Source organism: Acipenser ruthenus, unplaced genomic scaffold, assembly GCF_902713425.1.
Source record: "Acipenser ruthenus unplaced genomic scaffold, fAciRut3.2 maternal haplotype, whole genome shotgun sequence".
In the NCBI taxonomy this organism is placed as follows: domain Eukaryota; kingdom Metazoa; phylum Chordata; class Actinopteri; order Acipenseriformes; family Acipenseridae; genus Acipenser; species Acipenser ruthenus.
Genome location: NW_026708192.1, coordinates 444 through 12500, shown reverse-complemented (window position 1 = coordinate 12500; position 12057 = coordinate 444). Strand labels below are relative to the sequence as shown.

The following is a 12057-nucleotide window of genomic DNA, read 5'->3' as shown; positions in this document are numbered from 1 at the left end:
ACCAGGAGAGAGACAGAGAGACAGCATCACACACAACCTTCAAAACTCACACACCAGCCCTGCTGCTGCTGCTGCTGCTGCTGCTGCACCCAGTCCTGGGGTTCAGAGCTCCCCTCAATGAAGTCTAGTGTTATTAATATTGAAATGATCAGGAGCCAGGAGTTTGAGCAGGGTTACAAACTCACACTAGCCCTGCTGCTGCTGCACCCAGTCCTGGGGTTCAGAGCTCCCCTCAATGAAGTCTAGTGTTATTAATATTGAAATGATCAGGAGCCAGGAGTTTGAGCAGGGTTACAAACTCACACTAGCCCTGCTGCTGCTGCTGCTGCACCCAGTCCTGGGGTTCAGAGCTCCCCTCAATGAAGTCTAGTATTATTAATATTGAAATGATCAGGAGCCAGGAGTTTGAGCAGGGTTACAAACTCACACTAGCCCTGCTGCTGCTGCTGCTGCTGCACCCAGTCCTGGGGTTCAGAGCTCCCCTCAATGAAGACTAGTATTATTAATATTGAAATGATCAGGAGCCAGGAGTTTGAGCAGGGTTAGAAACTCACACTAGCCCTGCTGCTGCTGCTGCTGCACCCAGTCCTGGGGTTCAGAGCTCCCCTCAATGAAGTCTAGTATTATTAATATTGAAATGATCAGGAGCCAGGAGTTTGAGCAGGGTTACAAACTCACACTAGCCCTGCTGCTGCTGCTGCACCCAGTCCTGGGGTTCAGAGCTCCCCTCAATGAAGTCTAGTGTTATTAATATTGAAATGATCAGGAGCCAGGAGTTTGAGCAGGGTTAGAAACTCACACTAGCCCTGCTGCTGCTGCTGCTGCTGCACCCAGTCCTGGGGTTCAGAGCTCCCCTCAATGAAGTCTAGTGTTATTAATATTGAAATGATCAGGAGCCAGGAGTTTGAGCAGGGTTACAAACTCACACTAGCCCTGCTGCTGCTGCTGCTGCTGCACCCAGTCCTGGGGTTCAGAGCTCCCCTCAATGAAGTCTAGTGTTATTAATTTTGAAATGATCAGGAGCCAGGAGTTTGAGCAGTGTTGCAATCTCACACACTAGCCCAAGTATAGGTAGCACAAGTATAGGGCAGCTACAATGGGGTGAGGCTGGTAGAATGGGACCACAGTGTGCTAACTATACCCTCAATGATCTTCAATGGCAGACAGACAGACAGCGGCACTGCAATGGCTCTGTATTACACTGACCACTAGCGAAGCGTTCCTTGTGAAGAATTCCTTGAACACGTCCGAAAGAAACCTGGAGAGTTTCAGGAGAGAAGATGGAGAGGTCTTCTTCATCATCATCATCATCATCAGATTCTGCAAGAAAAAATCAACCAATCCCCATCAAGAATGAATCCTTAATATGTATATCTTATTATTATTATTATTATTATTATTATTATTATTATTAATATTAATGAGTCATTCAGCAGAGGCTTTTTCTCCAAAGCGACTTCCAGAGACTAGGGGGGTGAACTCTGCATCATCAACAACTGCTGCTGCTGCTGCAGAGTCACTTCCAATAGGAGCTTGTTTGTTTGACGTCTCATCCGAAGGACGGAGCGCAAGGAGGTGAAGCGACTCGCTCAGGGTCACACACACACACACACACACACACACAGGGAGTCAGTGGCTGCTGCAGAGTCACTTCCAATAGGAGCTTGTTTGTTTGACGTCTCATCCGAAGGACGGAGCACAAGGAGGTGAAGCGACTCACTCAGGGTCACACACACACACACACACACACACGCAACGCACACGCACACAGTCAGTGGCTGAGCTGGGATTTGAACCTCCTGGTATCGAGACCCCCTTTCTCTAACTGCTGGACCAGCGAGCCCAGCTTACAATATGAAATGTGGTTTGCTATTTTCTGGTGTTGAAATGTATTAATTCAACCTTTGATATATACGTTCTGTTTTCAAAGAGGGGTCCTGAGAAGAGGGGGAAGGTGAGGAGAAATAACACGATACAGGAAAAAAAAAAAAAACAATGACGATTGTATAAAAACAGTGATACAAAATAAGAGACTTTAAAAAAAAAAAAAAGTTAGTTATTAGTGTAATTTCTTCAAGTTAAGGACAGACAGACAGACAGACAGACAGAGTGGGTTCAAACTGGGCATTTCATAATGGGGGGGTTGGTATTTAAAAAAAAAAATTTCAGAGACCACATTACCTAACGGTGTGAACTTTATCGGACTGTTTGTGCTCTGAAAAAACAAAAAGAAACACAACAAATATATCAGTTCATATCTCTGCTTGACTCTGTCTCTATATCAGTTCATATCTCTGCTTGACTCTGTCTCTATATCAGTTCATATCTCTGCTTGACTCTGTCTCTATATCAGTTCATATCTCTGCTTGACCCTGTCTCTATATCAGTTCATGTCTGCTTGACTCTGTCTCTATATCAGTTCATATCTCTGCTTGACTGTCTCTATATCAGTTCATATCTCTGCTTGACTGTCTCTATATCAGTTCATATGTCTGCTTGACTCTGTCTCTATCAGTTCATATGTCTGCTTGACTGTCTCTATATCAGTTCATATCTCTGCTTGACTCTGTCTCTATATCAGTTCATGTCTGCTTGACTCTGTCTCTATATCAGTTCATATCTCTGCTTGACTGTCTCTATATCAGTTCATATCTCTGCTTGACTCTGTCTCTATATCAGTTCATATCTCTGCTTGACTCTGTCTCTATATCAGTTCATATCTCTGCTTGACTGTCTCTCTATCAGTTCATATGTCTGCTTGACTGTCTCTATATCAGTTCATATCTCTGCTTGACCCTGTCTCTATATCAGTTCATATCTCTGCTTGACCCTGTCTCTATATCAGTTCATATCTCTGCTTGACTCTGTCTCTATCAGTTCATATCTCTGCTTGACCCTGTCTCTATACCAGTTCATATCTCTGCTTGACCCTGTCTCTATATCAGTTCATATCTCTGCTTGACTGTCTCTATATCAGTTCATATCTCTGCTTGACTCTGTCTCTATATCAGTTCATATCTCTGCTTGACTGTCTCTATATCAGTTCATATCTCTGCTTGACTGTCTCTATATCAGTTCATATGTCTGCTTGACTGTCTCTATATCAGTTCATATGTCTGCTTGACTGTCTCTATATCAGTTCATATCTCTGCTTGACTCTGTCTCTATATCAGTTCATGTCTGCTTGACTCTGTCTCTATATCAGTTCATATCTCTGCTTGACTGTCTCTATATCAGTTCATATCTCTGCTTGACTCTGTCTCTATATCAGTTCATATCTCTGCTTGACTCTGTCTCTATATCAGTTCATATCTCTGCTTGACTGTCTCTCTATCAGTTCATATGTCTGCTTGACTGTCTCTATATCAGTTCATATCTCTGCTTGACTCTGTCTCTATATCAGTTCATATCTCTGCTTGACTCTGTCTCTATATCAGTTCATATCTCTGCTTGACCCTGTCTCTATATCAGTTCATATCTCTGCTTGACTCTGTCTCTATATCAGTTCATATCTCTGCTTGACCCTGTCTCTATATCAGTTCATATCTCTGCTTGACCCTGTCTCTATATCAGTTCATATCTCTGCTTGACCCTGTCTCTATATCAGTTCATATCTCTGCTTGACTCTGTCTCTATATCAGTTCATATCTCTGCTTGACTCTGTCTCTATATCAGTTCATATCTCTGCTTGACCCTGTCTCTATATCAGTTCATATCTCTGCTTGACTCTGTCTCTATATCAGTTCATATCTCTGCTTGACTCTGTCTCTATATCAGTTCATATCTCTGCTTGACTCTGTCTCTCTATCAGTTCATATCTCTGCTTGACTCTGTCTCTCTATCAGTTCATATCTCTGCTTGACTCTGTCTCTATATCAGTTCATATGTCTGCTTGATCCGGTCTCATATTTATTGTATAGAGTAGTTTTTATAATACTAGACTTACTTCATCACTTGCTTCAGGTAGATTTCTCTTCGGGGGTGTCTGAGATTTAGCTCGTCCCTCCTGTTAAAAAAATAAATAAATATTTGTACGATTTTATTATTTATTATTATTAGTTTATTTAGCAGACGTCTTTATCCAAGGCGACTTACAGAGACTAGGGTGTGTGAACTATGCATCAGCTGCAGAGTCACTTACAACTACGTCTCACCCGAAAGACGGAGCACAAGGAGGTGAAGTGACTTGCTCAGGGTCACACAATGAGTCTGTGGCTGAGGTGGGATTTGAACCGGGGACCTCCTGGTTAGAAGCCCTTTTCTTTAACCACTGGACCACACAGCTTCCTAGCCTGGGTTAGCCTCTTAGCAGACGCCCTTATCCAGGGCGACTTACAATTGTTACAAGATATCACATTATTTTTAACATACAATTCCCCATTTATACAGTTGGGTTTTTACTGGAGCAATCTAGGTAAAGTACCTTGCTCAAGGGTACAGCAGCAGTGTCCCCCACCTGGGATTGAACCCACGACCCTCCGGTCAAGAGTCCAGAGCCCTGACCGCTACTCCACACTGCTGTCCTTTTTATCCAGAAAACGTTATTTTTTTATTTCTGTTTAAATCTTCACGTACCCCAGTTGCTGTGCCTGTTTTTCTTCTTTTAAGGGGTGGAGATGTAAGGTGACCCCCCTGTAATAGAACACACAAGAGTCTTTCAAAATCACTGATTCATTACTGCCCCCTGCTGGGGCGGGGGATATAGTGCAGGTGATCGTACGTACGCAGTGTCACGACAGGCTTATAAAAAAATGTGTCCCACAGTAAAAGCACAGCAAAGTGTAACAAAGCACAGAGAGGTGTGGTAAAGCATAGGGAAGCATTGTAAAGCACAGAGAGGTCTGGTAAAGCATAGGGAAGCATTGTAAAGCACAGAGAGGTCTGGTAAAGCATAGGGAAGCATTGTAAAGCACAGAGAGGTCTGGTAAAGCATAGGGAAGCATTGTAAAGCACAGAGAGGTCTGGTAAAGCATAGGGAAGCATTGTAAAGCACAGAGAGGTCTGGTAAAGCATAGGGAAGCATTGTAAAGCACAGAGAGGTCTGGTAAGCACTGTTCCCTATCTTACCTCAAACAGTTTGCTCAGTGGGGTGCGGTTGCAGTAGATGCTTTTTTTCCAATTTTTGCTGCTCCCCCGTCCCGCCAACTCCTCAAATTCTGAGGGGCTGAACCATCGACCCTCGACTGACACACAGGGCTCCCCTAAAACACAGCAATACATAGCGCTAGACCCAGATATTGATGCGATCCAGCCCCCTGAAATGTCTTTATAATATACAGCGCTAGACCCTGATATTGATGAGATCCAGCCCTCTGAAATGTCTTTATAATATACAGCGCTAGACCCTGATATTGATGCGATCCAGCCCTCTGAAATGTCTTTATAATATACAGCGCTAGACCCTGATATTGATGCGATCCAGCCCTCTGAAATGCCTTTATAATATACAGCGCTAGACCCTGATATTGATGCGATCCAGCCCTCTGAAATGTCTTTATAATATACAGCGCTGGACCCTGATATTGATGCGATCCAGCCCTCTGAAATGTCTTTATAATATACAGCGCTAGACCCTGATATTGATGCGATCCAGCCCTCTGAAATGCCTTTATAATATACAGCGCTAGACCCTGATATCGATGCGATCCAGCCCTCTGAAATGTCTTTATAATATACAGCGCTAGACCCTGATATTGATGTGATCCAGCCCTCTGAAATGTCTTTATAATATACAGCGCTAGACCCTGATATTGATGCGATCCAGCCCTCTGAAATGTCTTTATAATATACAGCGCTAGACCCTGATATTGATGCGATCCAGCCCTCTGAAATGTCTTTATAATATACAGCGCTAGACCCTGATATCGATGCGATCCAGCCCTCTGAAATGTCTTTATAATATACAGCGCTAGACCCTGATATCGATGCGATCCAGCCCTCTGAAATGTCTTTATACTATACAGCGCTAGACCCTGATATCGATGCGATCCAGCGCTCTGAAATGTCTTTATAATATACAGCGCTAGACCCTGATATTGAGCAGTACTCTGACGTCACCTTTGCTCAGTCTCTCCCTGTGCAGGCTGCCTTGCTTCTGTCCGCAGGTGACTGGAAGGGTGGTTCTGTAAAGGGCGAAGGTCCAAATGGGCTGTTTGTCCTCCTTCGACCCGCCCTGCGAAAACGAACCTGAAATAAAAACAAAACAGAACCACTGATTGCCTTCTTCAGAGCTGGGAATCAGACTCCCCATCGGAGTGGGCGGGGCTAACTGCCGGACAGCCTTCCCTCCTACCAATCAGAACCTGAGATGGCAGCTCTGCCAGCCCCGCCCACTCTCTCTGTTTGGATACCTGCAGAGTGGGCGGGGCTAGCTGGAAAGGCTGTCACATGATCTGAATGGAACGGGGAGTTCAGCGCTGGCATTTAAGATTCTACAGAGGAGCACAACACCCAAATTAGTCAAGTTTAGCCTTATATATGTTGTACATAGCTTTCTCAAGGGCGCATGTTGGCTACAGTGGCCCCTACTGGCCAGGAGGGATTAATACAGGCACCTGCTTTTATATATATCTATATATATATTTTACCATAAGTGGGTTTGGCAGGTTTCGGTCTCTTCCTCAGTCTGGTCCGACCCTGGTTCTGTGCAGAGGTGCCCGGAGATTGAGCGGTACTGCTGGGTCCGGTCCTGGAAGAACCCGCCCCGTCGTTCTCAGCACCGCTGGGTCCTTCCAAAACAAACAGGGCGAGTGAAATCAAACACAGAGAGTTATTTATTTCTTAGCAGACGTCCTTATCCAGGGCGACTTACAATTGTTACAAGATTATTTACACATTATTTTTACATACAATTCCCCATTTATACAGTTGGGTTTTTACTGGAGCAATCTAGGTAGAGTACCTTGCTCAAGGGTACAGCAGCAGTGTCCTCCCCCACCTGGGATTGAACCCACGACCCTCCGGTCAAGAGTCCAGAGCCCTGACCGCTACTCCACACTGCTGCCCGAGTTCAGAGCAGGTGTGTCGAACTCAGATCCTGCACAGCCTTCTGGCTTTCGCTCCACCCGGGCTCAACATTTTAAAACGGGTCTGATTACTATTTGATTAATTGGACAAATTTAAAACACTCCTCTCCCAGGCTTCAAAACGTTTTACAGGCAGTCTGCCTTGAATCAAGTGCGTTTTTGAAACTGTAAAATGCCCTTGAAATAAAAATTAACTAACATCTCCAACTGAACAAATAATTAGCTCAATAATGATCACTGAGAGGCTAAGTTGAAACCTGAAGACCCTGCGACCCTCGAGGGCTGGAGATTGACACCCCTGGTTTAGTACAGCGACCCCTACTGGTCAGGAGGGATTACAACAGGCACCTGCTTTTATATATATATATATATATATATTTTTTACCGCTAGTGGGTTTGGCAGGTTTCGGTCTCTTCCTCAGTCTGGTCCGACCCCGGTTCTGTGCAGAGGTGCCCGGAGATTGAGCAGTACTGCCGGGTCCGGTCCTGGAAGAACCCGCCCTGTCGTTCTCAGCACCGCTGGGTCCTTCCAAAACAAACAGGGCGAGTGAAATCATGGAGAGTTATTTATTTCTTAGCAGACATCCTTATCCAGGGCGACTTACAATTGTTACAAGATATCACATTATTTTTACATACAATTCCCCATTTATACAGTTGGGTTTTTACTGGAGCAATCTAGGTAAAGTACCTTGCTCAAGGGTACAGCAGCAGTGTCCTCCCCCACCTGGGATTGAACCCACGACCCTCCGGTCAAGAGTCCAGTGCCCTGACCGCTACTCCACACCGCTGCCCTAAAAGTCATTTTAAAAGTCAGATAGCTTACTTTCCAAAAGGCTGTCCCTCATGAGCTTCAGTGCGGGGTAGGACTGAATCATGTGATCCTGGAAAACACACTCCCAAAACGGACGGATGAGTTGTGGCTTCTCCTTCTCCATCCATTCAAGGAGGCTGTAGCGAGCCTTCTGTTTTTTCCGTCCGTAAACCTCCTTGAAGAGGAACCAGAAACGGGTTAGAAAAACTCACACTAGCCCTGCTGCTGCTGCTGCACCCAGTCCTGGGGTTCAGAGCTCCCCTCAATGAAGTCTAGTATTATTAATATTGAAATGATCAGGAGCCAGGAGTTTGAGCAGGGTTACAAACTCACACTAGCCCTGCTGCTGCTGCTGCTGCACCCAGTCCTGGGGTTCAGAGCTCCCCTCAATGAAGTCTAGTATTATTGTAATACAGAGCCATTGCAGTGCCGCTGTCTGTCTGTCTGCCATTGAAGATCATTGAGGGTATAGTTAGCACACTGTGGTCCCATTCTACCAGCCTCACCCCATTGTAGCTGCCCTATACTTGTGCTACCATTGCCCCTCAGTGTAATACAGAGCCATTGCAGTGCCGCTGTCTGTCTGTCTGCCATTGAAGATCATTGAGGGTATAGTTATGTCCTCTCACCTGGTATTTCTCTTCTGGGATGACATCGCTGTCTCTCAGTTGGGTGAGGAGCTTGAAAGGATCTCTGATTGAAGCGATCTCGACTTTCTTCAATCGGAAAAACTGCCTCAGTTCATCGTCGGTTTTAAATTGGAGCCGGTTTTCCATGACTGTGTAATCAATTAAGAAAAACATTTAAGACACACGCAGCCTTGTATATGCTTCCCTATGCTTTACCAGACCTCTCTGTGCTTTACAATGCTTCCCTATGCTTTACCAGACCTCTCTGTGCTTTACAATGCTTCCCTATGCTTTACCACACCTCTCTGTGCTTTACAATGCTTCCCTATGCTTAACCAGACCTCTCTGTGCTTTACAATGCTTCCCTATGCTTTACCAGACCTCTCTGTGCTTTACAATGCTTCCCTATGCTTTACCAGACCTCTCTGTGCTTTACAATGCTTCCCTATGCTTTACCAGACCTCTCTGTGCTTTACAATGCTTCCCTATGCTTTACCAGACCTCTCTGTGCTTTACAATGCTTCCCTATGCTTTACCAGACCTCTCTGTGCTTTACAATGCTTCCCTATGCTTTACCAGACCTCTCTGTGCTTTACAATGCTTCCCTGTGCTTTACCAGACCTCTCTGTGCTTTACAATGCTTCCCTATGCTTTACCAGACCTCTCTGTGCTTTACAATGCTTCCCTATGCTTTACCAGACCTCTCTGTGCTTTACAATGCTTCCCTATGCTTTACCAGACCTCTCTGTGCTTTACAATGCTTCCCTATGCTTTACCAGACCTCTCTGAGCTTTACAATGCTTCCCTATGCTTTACCAGACCTCTCTGTGCTTTACAATGCTTCCCTATGCTTTACCAGACCTCTCTGTGCTTTACAATGCTTCCCTATGCTTTACCAGACCTCTCTGTGCTTTACAATGCTTCCCTATGCTTTACCAGACCTCTCAGTGCTTTACAATGCTTCCCTATGCTTTACCAGACCTCTCAGTGCTTTACAATGCTTCCCTATGCTTTACCAGACCTCTCTGTGCTTTACAATGCTTCCCTATGCTTTACCAGACCTCTCTGTGCTTTACAATGCTTCCCTATGCTTTACCAGACCTCTCTGTGCTTTACAATGCTTCCCTATGCTTTACCAGACCTCTCTGTGCTTTACAATGCTTCTCTATGCTTTACCAGACCTCTCTGTGCTTTACAATGCTTCCCTATGCTTTACCAGACCTCTCTGTGCTTTACAATGCTTCCCTATGCTTTACCAGACCTCTCTGTGTTTTACAATGCTTCCCTATGCTTTACCAGACCTCTCTGTGCTTTACAATGCTTCCCTATGCTTTACCAGACCTCTCTGTGCTTTACAATGCTTCCCTATGCTTTACCAGACCTCTCTGTGCTTTACAATGCTTCACTATGCTTTACCGGACCTCTCTGTGCTTTACAATGCTTCCCTATGCTTTACCAGACCTCTCTGTGCTTTACAATGCTTCCCTATGCTTTACCAGCCCTCTCTGTGCTTTACAATGCTTCCCTATGCTTTACCAGACCTCTCTGTGCTTTACAATGCTTCCCTATGCTTTACCAGACCTCTCTGTGCTTTACAATGCTTCCCTATGCTTTACCAGACCTCTCTGTGCTTTACAATGCTTCACTATGCTTTACCGGACCTCTCTGTGCTTTACAATGCTTCCCTATGCTTTACCAGACCTCTCTGTGCTTTACAATGCTTCCCTATGCTTTACCAGACCTCTCTGTGCTTTACAATGCCTCCCTATGCTTTACCAGACCTCTCTGTGCTTTACAATGCTTCACTATGCTTTACCGGACCTCTCTGTGCTTTACAATGCTTCCCTATGCTTTACCAGACCTCTCTGTGCTTTACAATGCTTCCCTATGCTTTACCAGCCCTCTCTGTGCTTTACAATGCTTCCCTATGCTTTACCAGACCTCTCTGTGCTTTACAATGCTTCCCTATGCTTTACCAGACCTCTCTGTGCTTTACAATGCTTCCCTATGCTTTACCAGACCTCTCTGTGCTTTACAATGCTTCCCTATGCTTTACCAGACCTCTCTGTGCTTTACAATGCTTCCCTATGCTTTACCAGACCTCTCTGTGCTTTACAATGCTTCCCTATGCTTTACCAGACCTCTCTGTGCTTTACAATGCTTCCCTATGCTTTACCAGACCTCTCTGTGCTTTACAATGCTTCCCTATGCTTTACCAGACCTCTCTGTGCTTTACAATGCTGTTTTATCTGTTTAGACACTTAGGTGGTTGACACGGTTTTTAATATAACGACTTTACGTTAGCTGTTGCTAATATTATAGTTTCCAATGGGAACGAGAATGTCTTAATTGTTTATGTATTTCGTAATAATGTCGACGACATTTATTTTTAATTTATTTTTAAATAAAGTATAGTCTCGACTTTGAAAATATCCCCGAGCCTATGACTGTGTAAAACACCTACAGAAATTTATAAAAATGCAACGTACGCCGTTGTCAAACTGACACGCAATTATTAAAGTTCTTAAATAATAATAAACAAACAATAAATAATAACATAAAATAATAATAAAAAAATATAACACACAACTTTACCCTACAGACACCTTTTTAAAAAAATAATTATTTCTCATAAAAGTAGGCCACGCACAATCTCGGTTTATAAACGTCACACAAATACAAAAAAATACAAATTAAATAATAATTTTTTTTAAAAATAATAACAATTACCTCAGGTTTGTTAATACCCCTCGTCGAGAAACGCGTTGCAGGTGAAACGTTTATGTTTTAAGCGAGTTTCTGTTTCTGTTTTTTTTTTAAAAAACAAATCTCCCGCTCTCTCTTTTGCATAACCAGACCGGGAGGAGATAAATTCAAGAAACGAAACTAAAAAATTCAACTTGTTTTAATGGTGGAGGCGGGATATCGGATATCTGTATGACTCACGTATCCGATATACTAACAACACGTTTGAACGCATTTCCTATTCCCAGTTTCACAGAAAGGATTCGTCTCTCAGGAGTTATTAAAGTTGAAACGTCGGGTCTCTAAAATCTGCGTTTTTGTTTTCTGACGGTGACGCGAAATAGTTTGGAAACAACGCGTCTAAATATTTATTGTCCACAGTTAAGACGAATATATTATCACTGGTTTCAAGGTTTGAACCCGTAGCAATACGTATTGTTTTTAAACACGTCGCATTTTAATGCGACAGAGAGACTGATCACGACAGACAGTTGGACATAATTATATATTTATCAAGAATAATAATAATAAGGACGGGGCGAGGGGGGGTAAGTGTTAAAAAAAAAAAAAAAAAGCAAGCTTCATATTTTCCCGCCTTTTTTCTTTTGTAAATAATCTTGCAAAAAAAAACTGTAGGCTTCAATCCTCTAATATTTACGTTTATATACATATAAGGAAGGAAGGGAAGGAAGGGAGGGAGGGAGAAGGGGAGGGAGGGAGGGAGGGAGGGAGAGAGAGAAGGGGGAGAAGGGGGGGAGGGGGGGAGGGAGAGAGGGGAGGGAGGGAGGGAGAGAGAGAGAGAGAAGGGGAGGGAGGGAGGGAGGGAGGGAGAGAGAGAGAGAGA

The 12057-nt window shown here is 44.0% G+C and overlaps 1 protein-coding gene across 4 annotated transcripts in view; it reads right to left on the bottom strand.

Annotated features, from left to right (window-relative positions):
* The window catches only part of LOC117432743 (nuclear body protein SP140-like protein), a 19879-nt gene extending 8218 nt beyond the window's left edge, over positions 1–11661 (bottom strand). For 3 of the 4 annotated variants that reach the window (XM_059020243.1, XM_059020244.1, XM_059020246.1), the window contains exons 1-11: positions 11199–11661; positions 8469–8617; positions 7852–8014; positions 7411–7551; positions 6588–6728; positions 6058–6186; positions 5068–5201; positions 4576–4632; positions 3947–4006; positions 2182–2215; positions 1207–1320 (exon numbers count right to left, since the gene is read on the bottom strand). In XM_059020243.1, the coding sequence (XP_058876226.1) occupies positions 1207–1320; positions 2182–2215; positions 3947–4006; positions 4576–4632; positions 5068–5201; positions 6058–6186; positions 6588–6728; positions 7411–7551; positions 7852–8014; positions 8469–8615 (1120 nt within the window). In that variant the 5' untranslated portion in view covers positions 8616–8617; positions 11199–11661. The remainder of the gene's footprint in view (positions 1–1206; positions 1321–2181; positions 2216–3946; positions 4007–4575; positions 4633–5067; positions 5202–6057; positions 6187–6587; positions 6729–7410; positions 7552–7851; positions 8015–8468; positions 8618–11198) is intronic. The other variant, XM_059020245.1, reaches the window with a different exon arrangement.
* Between the last annotated feature and the right edge of the window lie 396 nt (positions 11662–12057).